Below are 24,632 nucleotides of genomic sequence, written 5' to 3'. Positions count from 1 at the left end.
AAAGTGTGTTCCAAATTTGGTTGAAATCGGCCAAGGGGTTTAAAAAGTACACTGAGTTGATCAATAACTAAGCAATACCCCTCCCCCCACACCCTCCCCCTTTTCCAAAGAGCATCCCTAACCCCCCTATCGTCGTCTCCTTAAGATAAAGAATGTGTGTTCCAAATTTGGTTGAAATCGGTCAATGGGTTCAGAAGTTATGCTGGAACATACATACAAACATTGAGTTTTATATATATAACTAGCTTTATGTACCCGGCCTTGCTCGGAATTGCCAGTTTGGTTTGCAGTTTTATTTTACAATCGGAAAATGATAAAACCAATTGATCGACAGGGTAATTGTGTTTACTTATTCATACTTTATCATTTGATTGGAAACATTGACTGATTTTGCCCTTCTTCAAAATCAGTCAATGGTTCCTTGGGTTTGAAAGGTCTTATTCCGGGAAAACGTCTATTTCTAAAGAAGGAAAAACATTCATCGATGCCATATTCGGGCAACGCATATTTTTAAAGAAGGGATCACACCCACCATTGCCTTATTCCGGGCAAATGCCTACTTTTGAAGAAGCAATCACATCCACCATTCAGAAGGAAACACATTAATCATTGCTTTTCACTGGTCATACAATTATTCCGATGAACAACAATATCCAATCCCAATAACCCCCCCCCCCCCCCCCACATCCCATTCCAAAAGTCCCTTCCAGCTTCTCTATAATAGTTTCCTTTGGGTAGGGATTACGTGTTTGGTTTGAATTGACCTATGCGATAAAAAGGTATACTAAACTGTTCGTTTAATGAATATACCCTCTTTTTCATTTAGCTATGGCACTCATACCCAGTCTGATATAGTCTTCCTTAGACAGATAATATGTGTTCCAAATTTGGTGGACATCGATAAATGGGTTCAGAAGTCATGTTGAATTGATCGATAACTAAACAATACCCCCTGTCCCACACCCTCCCCTTTTTTTAAATTACTTAACCACATCCACTAAAATCGCTTCCTTAGGATAGACAATATTTGATACAAATTTGGTTCAAATCGGTCATGAGGCTCAGGATTTACATTGAGTTGATCGATTGCTAAACAATACTCCTCCCCATACCCTCCCTCTTTGTAAAGAACACCCTCCTCCCACACCCTCCCTCTTTTCCAAAGAGCATGCCTAACCCCCTATCGTCCCCTTCTTAAGATAAAGAATTTGTGTTCCAAATTTGGTCGAAATCGGCCAAGGGGTTCAGAGTTTACACTGCGTTGATCGATAATTAAGTCATACCCCTCCCCCCATACCCTCCCCTTTTTCAAAGAGCATGCTTAGCCCCCTATCGTCTCCTTCTTAAGATAAGGTAATTGTGTTCCGAATTTGATCGAAATCGGCCAAGGGGTTCAGAATTTAAACTGCGTTGATCGATAACTAAGCAATACCCCTTCCCCCATACCCTCCCCCTTTCACAAAGAGCATGCTCAACCCCCCTATCGTCCCCTTTTTAAGATAAAGAATTTGTGTTCAAAATTTGGTTGAAATCGGCCAAGGGGTTCAGAATTTACACTGCGTTGATCGATAACTAAGCAATACCCCTCCCCCCACATCCTCCTGCTTTTCCAAAGAGCATGCTTAACCCCCTATCGTCCCCTTTTTAAGATAAGGAATTTGTGTTCCAAATTTGGTCGAATTCGGCCAAGGGGTTCAGAATTTAAACTGCGTAGATCGATAATTAAGCAATACCCCTCCCCCCCTACCCTCCCCCTTTTCCAAAATGCATGCTCGACCCGTCCCCTCCTTAAGATAAAGAATTTGTGTTCTAAATTTGGTTGAAATCGGCCAAGGGGTTCAGAATTTACACTCAGTTGACCGATAACTAAGCAATACCCCTCCCCCCACACCCTCCCCCTTTTCCAAAGAGCATGCCGAACCCCCCTATCGTCGTCTCCTCAAGATAAAGAATGTGTGTTCCAAGTTTGGCTAAAATCGGTAAATGGGTTCAGAAGTTATGCTGGAACATACATACAAACATACATACAAACATACAAACATTGAGTTTTATATATATATAGATAGATAGATAGATAGATATATATAATATATAAGAAGAAGAAGATAGAAGATAGAAGAAGAAGATTTTAAAAACCAACGCGATTTCCTATAGTTTGATATAGGTTTCTTTCGAACAACGTCTCAATTATCCTTGTCCGTATTCCAAACTGTTTACATGGCTTGCAGAATCTGCAAGGGTGGCCGACCTTAATTTTTATTTCAAAAATGCTTGAATGAACTTTCATTGTGAAATTCAACTCTTATGTTTGTAAAATAAGGTATATCGAAAAAATAAGCTATGACAAACAAAAAATTAAACTGATAAGTTGGAAAAATACAACAAAAACTGCAATTTTGTAATTATATTTCAACTCAAATACAAAACACTGAAGAATTCGGCATCACTGCAATCATATCGTTTCGTATACACACACAATAGTGTGCGTATTTTATGTTGGAAACAGTATTAAATATTGATATAGGTACAGGCATGTTTCTTGATTATTGGGTGAGAAATCAATGCATTTCATATGCGCATCGCCTTATTATTATTGATATAGGAGCAGATACCCTAGTACATATAGGATCCAAACATTTCATATTCATCTGCATGCTCTCAGAAGCGAAGTCTTCCCAGGGTTTCGGATATCTGGGTCGTCAGAGTAGCCGACATCCCGATGAAAATTGTTGCTGAAGAAAGTGGGAACCTAACTCTTTTCTGTGATTTTTCACAGCCAATCTAAAACACTTAGCATATATGACCCATGCGTTCTGAAAGGGTGAGATAGATTAAGAAATAAATGTTTGTACAACTTAATGATAATGAATGCATCTGAATTTGAAAAAAAAAGTATTCCTTCACACATTTCCATGGGGAAGCACCTTCACATTTTTATGTGAATCATCCTATACGTGTCGCCGACGTGCTTCAAGAGAGTATGAAAAGCGCTTGAAAGCTCTCACCGCGCCCCATCATATCATCGATACGCCTCACGCAGCGAGACGCAACAACGCAAGCATGGGCCACATGGCAAAGGTAGGTAACTGATGCACCACCGCACGCACGGGAGATGCACTCTCGCTCGCCGATCGATGAGGCGACGCGACGATGACGGGAGATTATGCGCCTCCACTATCATCGTCGTCGGCGGCGGCGACGGCGATGTACTTTTATTGCTCCAATCATCAGTCATCATCACCGCCAACCATCAGTGACTGGCACTGCTGGAGGAGCTCCCCACAAGAGCAAGAAAGAGAGAGAATGCGCATGGCTCCATACCGTCCGCGCCGCGCCCCAACCGAGTCAACAACCGACCGACCGAACGAACGAACTTCACTCGGTTCTACGGCGGAGACGGAACAGCAACAGCACCAGCAACAACAGCAACATCGCGGTGGACCGGTTCGTAGCAATTGGAAACAGTTCAGCTTCTTCAGTTATTTCTTTGTTTCGCACGAGTTAAGTGTACTTAAGTGGAGCTCCGGAAGCGCAACCGAAACCACCGAAGGCGTTGGAACTTTTTTAAGGTGCTCTGAGAAGTTGAGTGTGAAGTCCCGTGAGACAGACGACGGTACGCGTTTTTTTTTTGGTACCATCCCTCCGGACCGGAAGTTAGTGCGACTGATCCGACCAGACCAGTGTGGGTCCGTGTGTGCGTGTATGTATGTGCGTTATCGATTCGCGAACCAGACCAGTGCCGTAAAACCACCGCGTGGATTACCTTGACCGGGGCGGACGAACAAGAACGAAAGAAACGTACGGAGAACCGAAATCAGGGAATACCTGAAATCAGCAGCCGCGCAGCAACAGCAGGAAGCAACCAATTCAAAGACCATCCAACAAAATGTCCGAAGCGGTCGAAGTCGAGCAAATCATCGAAACCAAGCCAAGAAAGGTAACCAACCTTCCAGCAAGAGTAATGTGCATCGTCATACAGCTTCATTCCTCGAAAGAGGAAGATAAAAAAAAATGGGAAAAGCATTGAGCTCTTGAGCGAGTTCGGTGGATTGAAGTTTAGGCATGCATGGGGCACCATTCGATATGATTCGGATGCTGCCGGGTCTGCGTCTGGCTCTGCACTGTGGTAGATCCATAATTTATGGAGCATCTGAGTGGGGGTAGCCCACCGACCAGGGATGCCAGATGTGATGGCTTTTAAATTATCATTTTTAACTTTTTAAAACTAAAAACTGTGAAACTAAAGTAGGCCAATCGCCGTTATGAATATCAAACGATTTTTGATTGGCTTCAGTGACTCTGTATTTGAACCACGTGGTCATTTGTGGGTCAGTGGAGTGTCTGACCAGCCCTAACAATATGGCCACGTGGTTGATGATCGGGAATTTGTTAAGCAGACTTATAATTGTTTGCCAAACTCACAGTTACGTTTCGATTAATCAAGTGAAAACTCAATTGAGATGTCAAAAGTTGAACGTGTTTAGCTTTCATTTAACACATGTGAATGCTATACAGTTTTTCAGACGTTCAATACGTGTTCAAGTCATATGACTCAATCAACTCGATTTACCGAGGCTCAAAAATTAATTTTTTTTTTGAATGAAAGCTATCTTGTAGAGGGCTAACAAATGATTTTTTTTTTTTGACAAAATCAAAGTATTCATTTTTTTCTGGGAATATTGTAGAGTTGTAAAAAGATAAATTTGCAGAATTGAACTCGACCACCGCAATCCGGGGGAACTTCGATCGTCGAGGTAACATTGATCAGTATCAGTTTGATCATTTTCAAAAAATGGACAAATTATTATTGATAAGAAACATATTTTGAGCTTTTTGTGGAATGCCTTTACTTGTTATAAGACGAGTTCGTACTATCCCAATGAATTTCACCACTTGATAGTAACTTTAATAGAAATGTTTTTCGATCTCAACAGTAAGAGAGTAAGCGAATATTTTTTTGTTCTGGTAATATAGTTACTTAATGTGTGTTAGATATCGTAATCTAGACTAAATTTGCTCCTGAATGCTGAATCGCAAAAATTTAAATAATAAAAACAAAATTAATTTTTCAACTCACAGCAAGTTGCGAAAAAAGCACTCAGAACAAATCTAATTTTAAAAAAATTAGGCGTCGTAGCTATATTTGTGTAATGGGTTTATTTTCTTGGTTGATCCATATTATTTGCTTCGAAATTCAGTTTTTTTTATTTCTGAAAAAAAAAGTCATTTCTAACGAACGTCTGATTTTTGTGCTTATCAAACTCATTCAAGACAACTTTGGGCATCTCAGACAACACGACTTCAGTGTGAACTAACCATCATTGGTCAAAATCATCGTGCTAGTTCAATATTTACGTTGCATTCTATGTAGAATTTTGTAAAATAATTTATTGAAGTTGATAAAAAGTGGATTAAAGTGAATGAAATGTCTCGCAAGTATGTCCCACGCCAGGAGGCGTAGACCTTGAACTGTCTGCACCTTGAATAAGTTGACTCTATGCTCGAAGATATTCCAGCAATGCAAATCAATGCAATGTAATGTTACTACAGTTACCAAATTTCGTATTCATACACCAGAATGAATTCAAATGGTCGAAGTATTGATAAACCCCTTTTTGTGCTCCTCGCGATGCCATTGGTGGACCCTTCGTAGCGTTTCCGCTACTCGACCAACATGTCAATTGAACAAAATCCAATAAAAATCACGTGAATAAAGTTATAAAAACCCAACTTAATTCACCGAGTAGTGATACTGCCTTTCTCGTATTTAGTCAAGACACCAACCTTATATGGCGCTTATATAGTTCGGTTCGATGAACCTTTTTCTTTATAACTTTCAAACGTAACGGTCGATCTTTATCAAATTTAATAGTGATCAACTAGGCTTTGCCCAGTATCTTATAAAACTTGTTGCGAGAAAATCGGTTAAGTATTACTGTATGAAAAGTTGTCTAATGTTTTTCTTAGGTTTTGTGCACACGCATACACACACACACATACACACACACATGCACACACACATACACACGGACAGACAGACATGTGCTCAGTTCGTTGAGCTGAGTCGATTGGTATATAACAATATGAGTCTCCGGGCCTTCTATAAAAAAAATCGTTCTTGGAGTGAAATGATAGCCTTTCGGTACAACTTAGTTGTACGAGAAAGGCAAAAAACGAAACAAGCAGCACTCAGCAGTGTATTAAGTTAACGGTAAAATTTGACTTTTAACTAAGTCCAAACATGATGCTAAAAGTAAGCTTCTGAAAGAATTACTGGAGAAAATCCCGAAAAAATAATTGAAGAAATATTTTTGAATATTTTTGAATTTTTATATTAGGGGCCCTCTTTAGCCGTGCGGTAAGACGCACGGCTACAAAGCAAGACCATGCTGAGGGTGGCTGGGTTCGATTCCCGGTGCCGGTCTAGGCAATTTTCGGATTGGAAATTGTCTCGACTTCCCTGGGCATAAAAGTATCATCGTGTTAGCCTCATGATATACGAATGCAAAAATGGTAACTTGGCTTTGAAACCTCGCAGTTAATAACTGGAAGTGCTTAATGAACACTAAGCTGCGAGGCGGCTCTGTCCCAGCGTTGGGATGTAATGTCAATAAGAAGAAGAAGAAGATATTTTTGAAAACAGCTCTTACTTTGAATTCGTCAAAGCATCCATTTCTCGATAGTTTGGCTAGTGACCAATAAGTGAAATCCCCACAAAAGATGAAAATGATCGATTACGAGAAAGACTCATGCTCCATAACGATTTGCTATTTTGGTAAATAAAATCCTGAAGAAATTTGAGAATGATTTCCTAGCGAAATTCCCGAAGGAATTTCCAGAACAATTCCTGAATTTACTCGGGAAACCCATTAGGAGTTCTTTCCTAAATTCCTCCGAGAATTTCTTCAGGAATGTACGGTTTTACTGAAGGATTTTTCGAAATAAAGTAATTACTGAAGGAACTCACAAAGGAATTTCTGAGGTGGAGGATCACCAAAATGAAGAATTTCTGAGGAGAACCTGAAGTAATTTTCGAGAAAATAAACTTCTGTAGGAGCTGATGGATTTGTTAGAGGATTTTCCGAAAGAATTACTGAAGGAATTTCGAAAAAATTCTTTAAAAAAAAGGATCTACTTAAAAAAATCTTAAAAAAGCGCAAGCCTCTCGGAATCCAAAACTAAATATACTAACGTTTTCAAGGGCACACCAATCAATACGGAAGTAACGCACCTTTTTTTGCCTATACTAAGTATACGTAAAGGTCATATGATCGCTCTAAAAACAAACTTTTTATAGAAGGCCCGGAGACCCATAGTATGTGTGTGTGTGTCTGTGCGCACCCACGTACCCAAATGTAGCAAAAGTGTCACTTATTTTTCGGGCACTTATCCTCAACCGATTTGATCGCAATAAGTTGCATTCGACGCAGACTTCTATCCCATTGTTTCCTATTGAAAATTGGCCGGATCGGACTATGGGCTCGAAAGTTATGGACAAAATACATTTTTCATTTGCACTAGAAAGGCACCATCACCGCTAGGTGGATTAATCATGGTTTTATTGCTTCAGCTTTGCTGCGTCGCAGTATGCGCAAAATAATAAAAATGACAGTTGTGTGTTGCTTCCGTATTTTTTAAAGAATTCCAAACCATAGAAAATGGAAATTCTAAATAAATGAATTACTGACGTCTAAATATTTTTGGAACAATTGCTAAAAGAAATTCCCAAGAAATATTCGAAGGAATTTCCGAATTAATTAATGGAGGACTTTTTAATAAAAAACCTGGAGTTTTTTTTTTCAGGGGTTTTAAAATTCAAACAAATAAATTCCTGAAAAAAATCCAAATGAATTCCCAAAGAATTAAAAAAACCGATGGGATTCCTAAATAAATTTACGAGGAAATTTGTAAAGGAGTTTTCGTAGAATTTCAAAGGAATTCATGATGGATTTCCTTAATGAATTTCCGAAGATTTTTTCGAACGCATTTCCGAAGGAATTTCTAAAGGAATTTTCGAAGTAACTCATATAGGAATTTAATCATTAGTGGCTCGCCATACGCAATCGCCCCAACACGCTTTAATTTGAATTGAACGTCAGTAGGTCATTACTTACAACACGTTTGCAAAGCAATCAGTTTTTCCCCTGATAAGCTACGGAAGACACGACGTCCGTGGTGCTAGCATAAGCGCTCATTGCATATCCAAATCGCTAAAACATTTTGAGCGGGAGTGGAGCTAGCAAAAGTGCTCAATGCATATCCAAATTGCTAAAACTTTTTGAGCGCGAGTGATGCTCGTAAAAGAGCTCAGTGCGTATCCAAATCGCTAAAACATTTTGAGCGCGAGTGGTGATGGCAAAAGTGCTCAGTGCATATTAAAATCGCTAGAACATTTCGAGCGCGAGTGGAGCTCGCAAAAGTTCTCTGGGCGTGTGAAAAATCGCTAAAATATTTTGAGCGCGAGTGGTGCTCGCAAAAGTGCTCAGTGCATATATAAATTGATAAAACATTTTCAGCGCGAATGGTGCTCGCATAAGCGCTTTTTGCGAATCCAAATCGCTAACATTTTGAGCGTGAGTGGAGCTCGCATAAGTGCTCAGTGCGTATCCAAATCGCTAAGACATTTCGAGCGGGAGTGGAGCTAGCAAAAGAGCTCAGTGCGTATCCAAATCGCTAAAACATTTTGAGCGCGAGTGGTACTCACATAAGTGTTCAATGCGTGATAAAAAAAATGCTAAAATATTTTGAGCGGGAGTGGTGCTTGTAAAAGTGCTAAGTGCGTGATGAAAACGCTAAAACATTTTGGGCGCAAGTGGTGCTCACATAAGTGCTCGATGCGTATCTAAATCGCTAGAACATTTTGAGCGCGAGTGGAGCTCGCAAAAGTTCTCAGTGCATGTGAAAAATCGCTAAAATATTTTGAGCGCGATTGGTGCTCGCAAAAGCGCTCAGTGCATATCCAAATTGATAAAACTTTTTGAGCGCGAGTGGTGCTCGCATAAGTGCTCGGTGCGTATCCAAATCGCTAAACTGTTCTGAGAGCGAGTGGTGCTCGAAAAAATGCTCAGTGCATATCCAAATTGATAAAACTTTTTGAGCGCGAGTGGTGCTCACATAAGTGCTCGATGCGTATCTAAATCGCTAAAACAATTTGAGCACGCGTGGTGCTCGCAAAAGTGCTCAGTTCGTAATGAAATCTTGAGCGAGTGAGGTGCTCTGTACGTATTAGAATCGGTAATAAAAGTATAAACTTAAACAAAATGTAAACCCCTGGAAAATATGTTTGTGCAGTGTGCTTCATTGTACATCTATTTTCTGAGTAACGATTAATGAGAGTGCAGTCAATAATGAGACGAACTAAAGAAATACTCAACAAAAATGAGTTGTTCTCACTCACTCGGCACTAGAGGTAGTTTGGCCTGAGCCACGGGACAAGCGAGCATGGGCGGACTCTTGCGCCGATAAAGGATATACAATATCTCATGACGCTTAAACGGGGCGAAGGCGAATGAAACGATGCCTGTGAAAGACTCGAATGGTTAGCTACTGACTTTTTCAAGTGCCAGCTGAATCGATACCCCTCGGCATGATTTGCCTAGAATCCGACGTCTACCACGTATCAAAACTGAAGGGCATTAGGTTGCTGTACACCGTTCTCAAAGTTCATTGCAAAGTTATCCTAGCCTGAATGTCGAGATCGATGCCACTCTGCGGCGATCTTATCGATCTTATATTGCCTAATTTTCTCAAAAATTGCACACGGTGTACCCTTCAGGAAATGTACCGCAGCGCTTTCTGCGACCCGTGGTGTATCATTTTGCGCGGCCGTTCCTTTCGACAGTGAATCGCCGCGTGAAGTTTTGTGCATTTAGAAACATTACAAAAACCGAAGAAATTTTCAGAACAATTTCTTGTAAAGTCTTCTGTAGTTTCCGAATGAATTCTTTAAAAAAATCCACACTTCATGTCCGTAAAGTTTTCAAAGGAATTCTTTAATAAATTTTCGAGGAACTTTCTAAAGGAATTTTCGATGTTATTTCAGAAGAATTTTTGAAGGAATCCCTCTAAGAATTTTCGAAGACGATGGAATTTCTAAAGGAATTTCCGACGGAACTCCCAAGAAAATTCCCAAATGAATTTCTCAAGACAATTCCTATAATATTCCTAGAGGAGTTTCTAAAGAAATTCGTGAAAATAATTTCTAGAGAAATACCGAAAGGATTCTCTGAAAGAATTTGTGGAGAAATTTTAAAACAATTACTGAAAGCATTTCCAACAGAATTTCATAAGAACTTTACAAAGGTATACTCGAAGGAATTTTTCAAGTAATTTTCGAAGAAGCCTTTAGGGAATCTTCAAAGGAATTATCAAAAGATTTCATAAAGGAATTTCTATAAGTATTTCTCAAAAAAAAAATCCTAATGGAATTTCCAAATGCGCCTACAAAGGAATTCCTGAATGAAATTTCTAAGGAATTTCTGAAAAAAATCTGAAGAAATTCTTAGAATTCCTTCTTTGATGAAATTTCTGGATGTACATTCGAATTAATTTCTGAAGGATTTCTTAGAGGAATGTCCGATAGAATTGTTGGAGAAATTTGAGAATGTCGGAAATTTATCAAGGAATTCCTTCAGATATTAGAAATTCGTTCGGAAATTCCTAGAACTACGTACGACAATTTTTGATGGAATTCCTGGAAGAAATTTCAAAAGAATTACAGGATAGGAAGGAGTTCCCTTTAAAACTACTGGAGGAATTCCTGAAAGAGGGTTGTTGATGATTATGGGCATTACACTTGACATGTGCAGAGCTGAAGAAATTGCTACCGAAAGAGCATAGAAGTTTGGAGCAGTGAACAAAGTGACAACAATTAGAAGTTTATCATAACAGAAGCCACTACGTTGCTAGTTCTGCGGAGATACACAAGAGCCAAAGGCGTCTGTCCTGCCTTGGTGCAAACGGTGCCACCAATGCAAGCGTTAGTATCACTTTGAGGAGAATGACGAAGAAGTTTTTCGAAACATCAAGGGATCATAAAACGAGTGAATAGTTAAAGAAGTGAAGAAGACTACACTGACAGTGATTACGATAGTGACACGGTAAGTCATCGCCGGAAGAAGACGGTCTTGATTTCCGAACTTATTAAAATCCCAGGATATATGTTTTCGTTATTCCAGAATATTCCAGGATCACGGGATTTAAAAAAATAAATATTTCCTCCTCCTGGTTAGCTGGAGCATCGATACGCCTGTGCCTAGTGTATTGTAGAGCTCCATTATCGTCGGTCTTGGTTTACCCGAACGTTTATGAACCCCAGGTACTCCCGGAATTTGTCATAATATAAGTTAAAGCCATGGACAGAGGAAATCACGTTTAAGTTTTATATACGGATTTTAGTGAAGCGTTTGATAGAGTCAATATACCAATGAACGGGCTTGGTGGTCTTATGGCTACCACTTCTGCCTCATACGCAGGAGGTCGTGGGTTCAATCGTAGGCCCGTTCTATACTTCCTACTTTGTATCTTTTCATATATTTCTCATGTTCTAGCAATGGCTAGAACTGGAAATGGGCTTTTCATACCGTGGCCATCTGCTATCTTAAAAAAAAACAACAACAGCTTAACTAGTTGTAAAATTAACTATTAGAATTCGAAATGAGTGAAAAAGTTCGTTTCAATATCCAATAAGAATACACCACCCTTTCATTACTTTCACATTGGCAACCCGTTAACCAAGACGAACCACTGCCATAGATTGCCAGATTCCTATAAAATTCCATGTACTCGTGGTGAGTGCAGAGGTGTTCTTGGCTTGGCCTATCCCCGATAGACCGTGAGGACGTGGCCAGCGCCGTTATCGACCATTTAAAATACTAGAGCTCTCGGACTGTGCACATTGAGGTTGGAGAGCAAATCCCATGCTTCCATCCATTGGTTCCTTGTGCAATTACGGAGTAGCAACTACGGAATACACGGTCATCATGCTCATGCGTAGACCATTTGGCCGAAAAGGTCGTATGGCCGAATCGGACATTTGGCCTCATTATGAGAAATGAGAAGTGAAAAGTGAGTAGTAAAACGTCTCACTTTTCACACTTCATTTCTCACTTTTCAAATGACCTATCCGGCCAAATGTCCTGCACGGCAAAATGACATGTTCGATCAAATTACCTATTCAGCCAAATGGTCCTAAGAAAGACCTAAGTAACATTTTTTCATGAATTAATTTGAATACTGCAATCGATAGCTTTCATGTTGTTCTGTTGATTAGTCTACGTTAGGGGGACGGGGGGGTTTACTAAAAGTCTACGTAGACTTTTTTTCATTTTTTTTTTTTTTTTTAACAATTCATACAGCAGCTTTGTGCGAAGTTCACTTGTTTGATTTTTTTAGATTTTTCCATTGTTTGCAAGACTTTACCGAAATAATCTCTCGAATTTCTCCAGAAAAATCTTATGGATTTCACTGAAGTAATAGTCAGAACTACGGCTTAAAAATATCATGATTTCAACAGCAAACTCTTCTGTGTTGGGCAGGAAAATTCTCCAAAGTGTTCTATAAAAAATTTCTAAGAAATTTCAAATTTTCCACTTTAATTACATTGCAGATTCTACTAAAATATCTTCTGATTTTCAGCAGGAACTTCTATAGAAACAAGTGATTCTTTAGAAACTCCACGGGAAATTATGTCGCACTTCAACGGAAAATTTTTAGAATTTACAAAGGAATCATTTTGAATATCCAAGAAGAAGTCTTTGGAATTTCCAAAAGACATTCTTCAGAACTTGTAAGGGAATTCTCCGAAATTTGCTCATGATCCCGACTAGAAGGTCATATCAAAATTATATCATCCTATGTTATTATGTTATACTAAATTTTTATAACAAAATGTGTTAGAAACATGGTGCAGGATGTTGTTAAAATATCTAAATTTCTATCAAAAACTGCACGACTGGAAACAAAAAACTATCAAATTTTGTTACAATTTTATCATAAAAATAACATATTTTGTTAGAAATTTATAACAGAATAAGATACAAAATATATTGTTTCTGTGCAGTTGGAATTTTTACAGGTCGTGATAGGTCTACAGATTGCGATCAACAATTATAATATTTTTGTTTTTGTCTGAACAAGAATATTTTTCGAGAACATGAAATTAACAACATTACAAATAAGGCAACCTTCTCAAATTTTATCAGCGTTGTGATATCTATGCTGAGAGACTTTGCTACATCTATTTTAATTGCCTACTGTTGGGCAATTCGGTGTTAAGCATTTTTCAAATCATATTATGATATAATCCTGTTACAACATTTGAAAGATAATGGCTACTGAGAACTAAATTGTATCAAAATAAGTTATAAATATCACAATATGTTAAAATTTTGTTAATTTTTTGTTATGCTCTTCTAGTCGGGATACCCTTCAGAATTTCCACTAAAGATATTCTGGGGAGTCCCCGGGATTTTTTTCTTAATTTCTGAAGTTATTGAAATTTTTGCGAGGAATTCTTTGGACATACATATAAGCGAAATTCTTAGAAATTTTTACGGCAATTTCTTGGCAGTTCTTATGCAAATTCTTTGAAATTATCGATGGGGAAATAAATAAATTGTTGAAAACTTTAACGAGAAATTATTTGAATTTCTCACCAAAAACTGATTGAGTTTCCACAAAAAAGTTATTGCATTTCTTGTAACAAAGCATTTATAATTTTCATGAACATTTATTCGAAAATTTTTCGATAAATTCACCATAAATTCAACTAAAATTCTCCATAATTTCCTCGGATTTATTTGGAAAAATCTTTGGAATATCCACAGGATTTTTTTAAATTTCCTCAGGAAATCGCTCCTACTTTGCAAGAGAAATGTCAAAATATCGTAGGAAACCATGCTAAAATTCAACGGGAAATAATTCTAAATTTTCACGGAAAATTACTCGACATTTTAACGGGAAAACTTTTGGAATTTAAAAAAAAATCTTGGGATTTCAACAGATGATTATTCAGCGGGATATTGCATAAAATTTTGGAACATTGGAATTATCACGGAGAGTGCTTTGGAGTATTGCCAGTAAACTTAAAAGGTTATCAATCGGGAAATTCTACGGAATCTCCAAGAAAAAAAATATTGGAATGTAGACTTGATATTCTCAATATTTCAACTCGAAATTTTTCGAAGATCTGACAAATCTTGGGTTTTCTACAAATTTGAACCGACTTGAAGAATTATAATTCAGATGTGTGACAGATTTTAGGCAGTGGCGCGCCGATGCAAGTGCCGGTAGTGGTGGCGCACACCTCTTGGAGGAATCAAATTCAACAGAAATTTAATTAGGGGAACTGTTCCAAAGAACAAAGAAATACGGCACCAATTTCCTTCCTTCTTTTTGCTAACATGCATGCTCACTGCTGAAAAAAATCACAGAAATAATAAACAAATCAAATACCTTTTCGTTGCTTTGTTTTTCGTAGGACCAATATCGGAGCTATGAGATGAAGTCCAGGAGCAGTAACCCTAATTGGCTTCGAGATTTGGTTTCAGGAGCTATGAACAGAGGATTGAATTTAATTTCGTTTTGAATTTTTAATTGATATTGTGTTGGATTTTGTTCAGTTTGATTTTGTTATGTTTGAAATTTGAATTTTACTGTAATGTTCACAATGGATTTGGAAATGGATTTGTATAGCTGAATTGCTGAAAACGTGGTTGATTTCTATATTTTTTCCAATCACATATGATATTTTGTAAAATTTGAAAAAGTCTACGTAGACTTCAAGGGGGTGGGGGAGGGGTTTCACAAAAGTCTACGAAAGTCTACTAGGGAGGAGGGGGTTTGAAAATGTGAAATTTCGGTCTACGTGGTTTGTGGACAGCCCCTAATTCAGCACCAATCTAGTCGCTTTTTTTTGCTAACATGCGTGCTCACTGCTGAAAAAAATCACCAAAATAAAAAACAAATCAAATTCCCTTTCATTGCTTTGTTTTTGATGGGATGAAAATAGGAGCCATGATATGAAGTGTCGTGCCGTTCCCGTAGCCATCTATAGTCATGGATAAATTGATCAAAAACCACCGATAAAGTTGACTACATTAAAGTTTTTTTTTTCCAGTCGGTTAACCTAATCGATAATATATCATCATCATTAATCTTTAATCATAATCATTTAACTTTTGGTAGTTCGATCATACCAATTTGGTAGTTTGATCTATTGAGTATTGGTAAAGTTTAAAACATTAGAATTATTACTTGATGATTCAGCATATAAAGGCACAACTTGTTCATAAATCGAAAGCCTGTTAGCGAATCTCTTTCTTTTGACTTGGTCATTTTATCGGGTTAGTCACTCAAAATATGTTTAGCTTGAGTCACTCCCGTTAGTTGCTTTTTGTAAGAAAGTTCAACAAGAAATGGCTATGACGATTTGTTAAACCTTCCCAAATATCATATAGTTATGATCAAGAAAACCTCATATCATCAGTTCAGTTCAGATCGAATCTCATAAAACAAATTTATGAATATTTGAAATATTTGAGAAAAATAACTAGACAAATCAGCTTATGCCAATTTTCCATCCAGTATCCAAAGCCGGGCAAAATTCAAGGAATCTGCAACTTGTTTCTCGATTACCGATTTGAACATTTTCTTGTAGTATAGTAAACAAAAACTTGTTCTTTATTCAACCAATTTACTCACCATCATCTCAGACAAGGATCTAGCAAAGAAAGGTATGGATAAACTTCTGTCCATACTTACTAACTTATCTTTTACTTATGGGTCCTGAGCTGAGACACGTGACCCACCGAATTGAATATTTATCCTTGAATTAGATTATATAACGAAAAAATCCGCTTTTTGATAATCGTTGAAGATGCCTCCGAACGAATTTCTGGATATTTTACGAAATCATTCTTTACTTTAAACATTAATCCATACACATTTATCGATTAGTTAGCCCGGTGATCAATACATCATGAGTGGACTCTCACAAAAGATAAAAATGATCGATAACTTTGAATAAATGTATCAATCAAATCAATTGAAAACGTGTTGAACATTTGTGGATCGATTGAACTTTTGTTGTTCCGATTATTTGCAAAAAAAACGTTTTTCCATTTTCAAAGGAATTCCTGGAGAATTCCCGAAGCAATACCTAGAGAAATCTCTTTATTTATTCGGGAAATCTATTAGAAATTGTTTTGTAAATTCTTTTGAGAATTATCTAAAAATTTCTTCAGGAGTATTTTAAAAAATACTACATTACTAAGATTTTTCAAAGCAATTCCTGGAAGAACCTTGCAAAACAATGTCGGGGTCAATTTTAGAAGGAATTTCCACAAGATTTTCCACAGAAACTACTTTAGGAGTATTCCTGGCGGAATTTAAAAAAAAAATTCCGAAGGATTCTTTAAGGAATTCCTGGAGGAGAGTCTGCAGGGATTTAAAAATATCTAAAGGAATTTGTGAAGGGTTTTCGAAAGAGTTCTCGAAGGGATTCCGAATGGATTTTCCAAGAAGAATTTTAAAGGGAATTTCTAAAGATATTCCAAAGGAATTCCTAAAAGAATTTTAAAAGAATTTCTCAAAGGGATTCCAAAATGAATTTCCGAATTTATTTCTGAATGAGTTATTGAAAGAATTTTTTTAGGAATGCCCGAAAGAGTTTCTGAAAAATTACTGGAGGGATTTCCAAAGAAATCACTGGAACAATCTCCTTTAGGAAATAATTTCCGAAGAGATTTTTTTAATGAAATTTACTAAAATTTCCATTGAAATTTTTCCATAGGAATTTCCGAAGAAATCTCTACAGGATTTTTTAGGGATATCCGGAAGCATTCCTTAAGGTGTTTTTTAAAGTTTTCGTAAGGAAAAAATCCCAAGGAATTCCTGAAGCATTTTCCGATGGTATTTCCAATAGAAGCATAAGTACTACATCGCTAGAGATTGTAGCCATGAAAATCATTTAACCAAGCTTACCTTACCGTATGTTGTTCATTATGTTTTAGTACAAGTTTGGTTTCATCACCAACATCAGTTTGACCTTTAAGGTGAAACGGTCCAGAATCCAAATAAATTTTACCTCGCATTTTCAGAGACACTAATCTCAAAAAAGAAGCAACGAATAACTTTCATCTTTTTATTTTAGCTTTGCTGCGTCGCAGCTGACAGCTGATCGTTGCTCCAGTTTTAAAAGTTGTGCTCTTGAAAACGCGAGGTGGAACAAAATTGGATTCCAAAAAGTTCGTCTTTAAAGCATCGATACTTTGGCTGCTAGGTTTAAGCAAACTAAAAGTGGTTTTCAAAACGAGCCAGCCTTGGGCTGAAAGTCTCGTTAATAAAGACTAAAAAAAGACTTGGGTCACGTGGGAACGGGAACGAAATTAGCAATCTTATACTTTTACATCAACTGTTGTTGCTTGTGCAACAAAGAGGAAACGAATGTCCGTAATTTTAACTCGTGTATTTGCAGGAACGGTTAAAATTTCCCTAAAATAAGCGTTGTTATGTAATTATTATTTAAGAGTACAATGTAATCTTACGTTTTGTGAGGGTTTCCGTTTACAAATTTGATTTTCGGTCCGCAATGTACGTAGTAGTTCTGTATGCGTTTTGTTTAAGCTAATACAATTCATTTTTTACCTCAATTCTTGATTTCGACGGTTATTATCAAACCATTGAGAGCACCTTTTGTGCGGTTGCAGATGTGTAACCTACATTCAACGAATTGTCGTATCAAAGCTATTTTACTATCATTTAAGGAGGATTAGAAACTTACTAGGGTATGCTAAGTCACTAGTTTAGGATAGTTCGTAAGGTAGCATATAGAATTCACTGATTTAGATAAGTTAAACAACAATTTCAATAATTTCAAAACTTATTTCTATCCGCACGATGATATATCTTCAATTATGATAGTCATTCGTCCCCTGTCAAATAGTTCTCTCTATCTCCGTAAGCCATCGCTAGAATCGTTGACGCAAGATAGTCTTCCAGCAGGTACGCTGCTCATTGCGGTTGATCCGTAGGTGCGGGTTCGCGTAATGGGTGTACGCAACAACTGTATTTCCGAACGAGTTTCTAAAGAAATTATCGAAGGATTTCCTGAAGAAGTATCCAAAATAACTCCAAAAATAATTTCTGAAGGACCTCGTAAAGGAATGTTCAAATGATTTTCTGAAGGAATTTCTGTAAGAAATTCTGAAGGAATTCCTGAAGAAGTTTGCAATCTAATATCTGGAATTCTTAAATTAATTTCCAATGAAATTCCCAAACGAATTCTCGAAGATTTTTCAGTAGAATACCATAAGAAATCTCCAGAGTATATTAGGAAGATATTTCCGAGAGATTTTCTTGAGAAATTTTCAAAGGAGTCCCTAAAGGAATTTCTGAATGAAATCAAGGAGGTAGTGCTGAAGGCATTTTGAAGTCATTTCTGAATTCATTTTGGAGGATTTTTCAAAGGAATCCCTAGAACAATTTTGGAATGAAAACCAGGAAGAATTTTTGAAAGAATTACAGAAGGATTTTTTGACTGAATGGTTGAAGCAATTTCTAGATGTACTAGTTAAGGAAATCAGGGAGGTATTTCCTAAAGAATTTCTTAAGTAACTCACGAGAAAAAATGTGAGGCCTCCAAACAAATTTCTGATAAAGGTTTTTCGTAATATTAACTTGTTTGAATTGATTATTTTGCTGCAAAAATCTATATATGGCACGTTTGTTTTTACCTGGAAATCAATGTAAAGCACCTGGAATAAATCTTAAAAAATCAGGGAATTCTGTTTTTACATATGACTAGACACCCTGAAAGGTTACTTGATTATTGATCACAACGCATTTTTTTTTTCAATTTCATTATTCGTAATCATTAATCATTAATTATTTATCAATCGAAATCATTCATTCGTACACAAATTGGGAGAATTAAATATTCTTCGTTAAATATTCGTTAATCGTTAATCATACTTGAAACAATTTATTCATTAATAATAATCGTTATTCATTACCAGAAAGTAATTCGATCACTAATCATAATCATTAATCATTGGCCAAAATCAATTAATCATTAATCATAATCTTTAATCATAGAGTGGAATAATTTTATCATACCAAATTTAGTCATTCATTGGAAGCTTTATTCATTGACGCTCAGCCGAGATGCAGCGCAACATTTATTTGAACTAGTTCGTCGAATTTGAATATTTCGTCGATTTGGAGTCATAGACCCGGAGGATTTTAAATCACAGATACGGACATCAAAATCAATCCAGTATTCCACGAGCGGTAATGGCCGTAATCTTACCCGTGGGTGAGTGTCAGACTTAACATTTGTGGAGGTCAGCTGCACCAACTGTTCGGAGTATTCTGACCCATGAAGTAAATAAGAAGGTGTGGATGCTGTGAATCCTCACTTCCTTATTGACCACATTGGTCAAAATGCTCAACACACTAGGTGCAGCTGACCTCCACAAACGTCAAATCTAAAACAACCTACAGGCAAGCTGGTGGCTATTACCTACCGCTCGCGGAAAACTGGATAGCTGATGAATGATTGATGAATATTGAGGGCCCTCCTTAGCCGTGCGGTAAGACGCGCGGCTACAAAGCAACACCATGCTGAGGGTGGCTGGGTTCGATTCCCGGTGCCGGTCTAGGCAATTTTCGGATTGGAAATCGTCTCGACTTCCCTGGGCATAAAAGTATCATCGTGTTAGCCTCATGATATACTAATTCAGAAATGGTAACTTGGCTTAGAAACCTCGCAGTTAATAACTGTGGAAGTGCTTAATGAACACTAAGCTGCGAGGCGGCAATGTCCCACTGGGGGATGTAATGCCAATGAAGAAGAAGAAGAAGAAGAAGAATATTGATTTTGGATCCAAGGTAATCATTCTACCGAAAGATATTTAAAACCAAAAAATAGCCTAGCATCCCTGCTACAAAATGGGAACTGGGAGTGTGGCTTATCGCCACTTCCCGTACAAATATGGTAAAAGTGACCGACCCGGGCGCGATGGGCACAAAAGCGACGACAAAAGTGGTGCTCTACAATCCGAGGCCGTCTGCCCACACTAACTCGGATACATATTTTGTCTCGGAATCGGATTTTGCTTTTTTTGTTCGTTTTTCGTTGATTCAACGAGGCCACTCAATCCTGGTGGCACTTGACGGCGCGCGTTGGCGGTGTGTGCATCACGTGGCCGTTGCCGCCTAGCCGAGGGAAAGATATTTTATGTCTTCCCACACATTTTGGGAGCCGACTCTGTTTGTATTGTAGGTTTATTAATCCTCTGCATGTGCAGAACTTTGCCGCACCGAGTCGCATGTATCAAATGACTGAAGCCAGAGAGTCAAGTACGAGTGCGTTGGAAAGCTGTAATAGAATACTTCTACGAGTGGTCGGTCAGTGAGGTAGGGTTCTAGTTGGTTGATAACAGGTTGAATTTCTTTTGGTTAACAAATTATTAGGAAACTACTAGGAATGCAAACCGAAATCTGAAAATGAACGAGTAAACCACAACAGAAAAGATTAGAAAACCCGACAGCTTGAAGTTACATGCTCTAAGGTAATTCCTATTTTGTTCGAAACCGCCATCAATTACTTCGATTTTAGTCACAATGGCAAACATGTTTTTCCAAATTAGTTTGCTGATGTTGTCAAACAAAATATATTGACGGTTTACTTTTAGCTACTAGGTATTCATCCATATAAGTCAACGTCATGCTTGAAACCGGTCACTGTTCTCAATTCAATGAAGTCTTTTCGTCCTGATGAAAATATTTCAGCAAACCACGAGAGAAGCAAAAGTGTGAACCTTTCCCGAAAGTTCAAACCAAAATAGAGCCCGAATTGCGAAATGTTCGCTCCACTTGTTAGACAACATCCATACAGAACAAAGTACAACAGCAGCACAAGAACATTTAGGAACTACTCTGCCGACTCCAGCGCGCAGTTATTGGTGCCATTATCCAATTTCTGCTGCTTCCACTTGCCGCGCGGAGCAACACGGTGTAAAACAGATAGAACCGGCGTGGCGAGGCCACCAGCGACGGCGGGGCGGGTACCATTCCCGTCCGCAAGAAACGAAAACTAAAACAACGTGAGCGAGCGCACACATACCGCCTCGAAGAACCGCGACCAGATCACGACGACCGACCCGGCACGGAGAGCGACGACAACGGCGGATGCCCATAGCCCCAGCCGGCTAGAAGCGAAATGCGAGAAAATCGGGTTTTGATTGAGAGCGGGGGCGGCCAGAGTGGCGGATGAGGGTTCTGGCTGCAGGGCAAGCAGGCTGCTTCGCTGTGCAGAAGAACTCAATTCTTTTATTATTTTCTTCCTCGGGCGTATTCTCTTCACTTTCGTAACTACGCGAGCCGGCAGGGGATCCTGGGGTGGTATGCGGAATATGACATCTTTTTCTTCTGTTATCTCCAGTATTAGTAATCCAATAGCTGTGAAAAACATCCTCAAATGGCATCCCCAAACGATCAACAGACATACCGCTCAGTACCCCAACTTCCCCTACAGCAAATAATTGATAGCTCTACACATGTATGGAGCAACAGCTTTCTCAGTTCTTATGCAAAGCCTGAGCAGCTCGCTTGGAGCGAGCGGGGTGCATGACCTTCCGACAGCAGCAGCAGCAGTACCTACCCACATATCGCGCTTCGGATGACGAAGACGACGTCAATGAATGCAAACAATAATCGATGCATGGTCTGCGCGGCTCAGCTGCGGCGCATCCGAGGAAACAAGTAGGTCTGTGACGACGTGGTTTAGGCCGCCAGTTGTGTGTTGTGTATAGGCTTCAGCCAGCAGAGTAGCGGCACTGGTTCTAAGGCTGGAATCGTCAAACTTTTCACATGTCTACTCATATCGATCCGACTGATGGATGGATAAAATCACATCATAGAGCAACATGAAAAGTCGTAGCAGCCATCGACGGAAGTAGTAATTCGTGTTCTTAGTTGCCATGGAAAAATCTAGTCAAAAAGAGATTTTTTGGCAATGATTTTCGCTTTAACTGATTTGATTGAAACAATATGCAATCAACGGGCACTAGGTACAGTCTGACTTCTCTATACGAATATGTGAATCAGACAACGATTGCCAAATTCGATAAGATTGCTAATGTTGCTCCTGTTCGCGTGACGGAATTTCCCGTTGAATAGAACTTGCAGCAAATCGGTTGAAGTTAAGTGCCGAAAAATGAATGATTTTTTTGCACAGATTTTGCGTGTACAAAAAATATTTTAAGCGGTTAAGGTTAAGTGCATGAAAAATTAGTGAGTTTTTTTTTGCGCACACACATCCCTAGTAACATTTTGGTCTTATACTAGTTTTATCACACTCTTGTAGTGTAAATTATGGTCTTCAAGAGCGTTATAAAACTTAAAATGTTACTTGGGATACATACACACTAGGGTGGCTCAAACCAGAATGGGAAAAAGTTTTTTTCATTTTTTATGGGGTGCCCTTTTTTTGGTTCTATTTGATATCCCGATTCTTCAAATTCTAACTGCAAATCACAGTTTTTTTATGTTTCTGCATACATTTATCCAGATATTTATCTTTCTACGAGTTTAGTATGGTAGGTAGTATGGTATGCTTCGAAAACCGGACACTTGTGAGGCGGTGCTTCGAAATCCGGACATTTTTGCTTCGAATTCCGGACGCATCAGAATAATTTAATTTTGTTTTAAAATTTATTAGTTTTGTGATAGTATTAAGTTTATGCAGTTTCATTATTCTGACGTAAAACTGAAAAATATAGAAATTTTATAAACAATAAATGTTTTTGCTGATGAAAATCAGTAAATTTCAATTCTGCTTGAGCACTCTAGGGATTTTTATTCTCAAGATATTATTTAACACTTTATTAAAGTATTTTTTAAATTCTAGATTAAGTTCAACACTATATCCGCAAGATGGAATTTAACAAGTTGAATTTGTTTGAGGGAAATCGCCAATCATCATGGTATGAATCAGTGCACTGATATTGATTCAAACTTAATTTCAAATCGTTATATCGCATTTACGTACAACAATGAATAAAATCACCGTGTTTCTGCAATCAAAAAAAAACGTTCGAACAATATTTAGTATGAAATTCATTTTTCTTTTTTGAACAATAATGAGAATTTTATATTTCAAATTATAAAAGTGATGTATGATGCTAAAAAAATAATTAATTTCCTGTTCTTAGCACAATTTGTTTCCATCGGTTACCCAGGTAACCATTAGCACTTTATTTCGCCTTTTTGGCTATATAGGGCTATTATAGACCCAGTAGAAAGTTTGTTAGCCCTGTCATAGCGTTATAGTTGCACGTACTGCTTATTTTAATACTTACGGTTACTTGGGTATGTCCGTTGCATTTCCTTTTTCTACGGAACTTTCCTTCATACACCTTCTTGTTTCTTTTTTTTTGTCTTCAGATTTTTGTATTTTCAACTTCTTTTTGATTACACGTTTCTTTTTCAGATTTATTATCCTTTGTTGTTTGTCACGTTCTTTATCGAATTTCTTTACTGAGCGTCGTGGGTCCAAGTCCCACCGAAGGGAAAGTGGTTACATCCAATACATTTTTCAAATCATTATCTTCCACATAACGTACATATTCACATATGAGTTTAAACAACATTGTAAATTAATATCCAAGTCGGGTGGCTTAATCCCTGGAATATAAGCATTTCATTCATTTATTCATACAAAGGCCGAAGTGGCCTATGCGGTATATAAGAGTGTTCTCCGTTCGGCTCGGTCCATGGCTACACGTCGCCAAACACGCAGTCTACGGAGGGTCCGCAAGTCATCTTCCACCTGATCGATCCACCTTGCCCGCTGCGCACCTCGCCTTCTTGTGCCCGTCGGGTCGTTGTCGAGAATCATTTTCACCGGGTTACTGTCCGACATTCTGGCTCCGTGCCCGGCCCACCGCAGTCGTCCGATTTTCGCGGTGTGAACGATGGGTGGTTCTCCCAACAGCTGATGCAACTCGTGGTTCATTCGCCTCCTCCACGTACCGTCCGCCATCTGCACCCCACCATAGAAGGTACGCAGCACTTTCCTTTCTACTACCGGTCTAATGAGCATTTTGTAGATAGCCAGTTTGGTACGGCGGCGAACTCTATTCGATCGGAACGTCTTGCGGAGTGCAAAGTACGTACGATTTCCAGCCACTATGCGTCTCCGAATTTCTCTGCTGGTATCATTCTCGGCAGTCACCAGTGAGCCCAAGTTCACAAATTCTTCTATGTCGTCGGCGAAGCCAACTAGCTGGACGGACTTATTGAAAATTGTACCACTCGTGTTAATTCCTACTCTTCGTGTTACCCCTTCCAAAGCAATGTTGAATAGCAGACATGAAAGACTATCACCTTGCCGTAACCCTCTGCGGGTTTCGAAGGGGCTCGAGAAGGGCCCCTGAAACTCGAACTACGCACATCACCCGATCCATCGTCGCTTTGATCAACCGTGTCAGTTTATCCGGAAATCCGTGTTCGTGCATTAGCTACCATAGCTGGTCCCGATCGATTGTATCATATGCGGCTTTGAAGTCGTTGAATAGATGATGTGTGCGCACGTTGTATTCGCGGCATTTCTACAGTACCTGGCGAAT

General features: G+C 38.4%; 1 protein-coding gene across 1 annotated transcript in view; it reads left to right on the top strand.

Annotated features, from left to right (window-relative positions):
- The first annotated feature begins 3,490 nt into the window (after positions 1–3,490).
- LOC134213256 (coactosin-like protein) overlaps positions 3,491–24,632 on the top strand; it is a 95,187-nt gene continuing 74,045 nt past the window's right edge. The window contains exon 1 of the mRNA XM_062692096.1: positions 3,491–3,937. Within this exon, the coding sequence (XP_062548080.1) occupies positions 3,887–3,937 (51 nt within the window). The 5' untranslated portion in view covers positions 3,491–3,886. The remainder of the gene's footprint in view (positions 3,938–24,632) is intronic.

The sequence above is a fragment of the Armigeres subalbatus genome, chromosome 1, assembly GCF_024139115.2.
Source record: "Armigeres subalbatus isolate Guangzhou_Male chromosome 1, GZ_Asu_2, whole genome shotgun sequence".
NCBI lineage: Eukaryota > Metazoa > Arthropoda > Insecta > Diptera > Culicidae > Armigeres > Armigeres subalbatus.
Note: the sequence above shows the minus strand (reverse complement) of the source record. Positions and strands in the feature narration are given on the sequence as shown.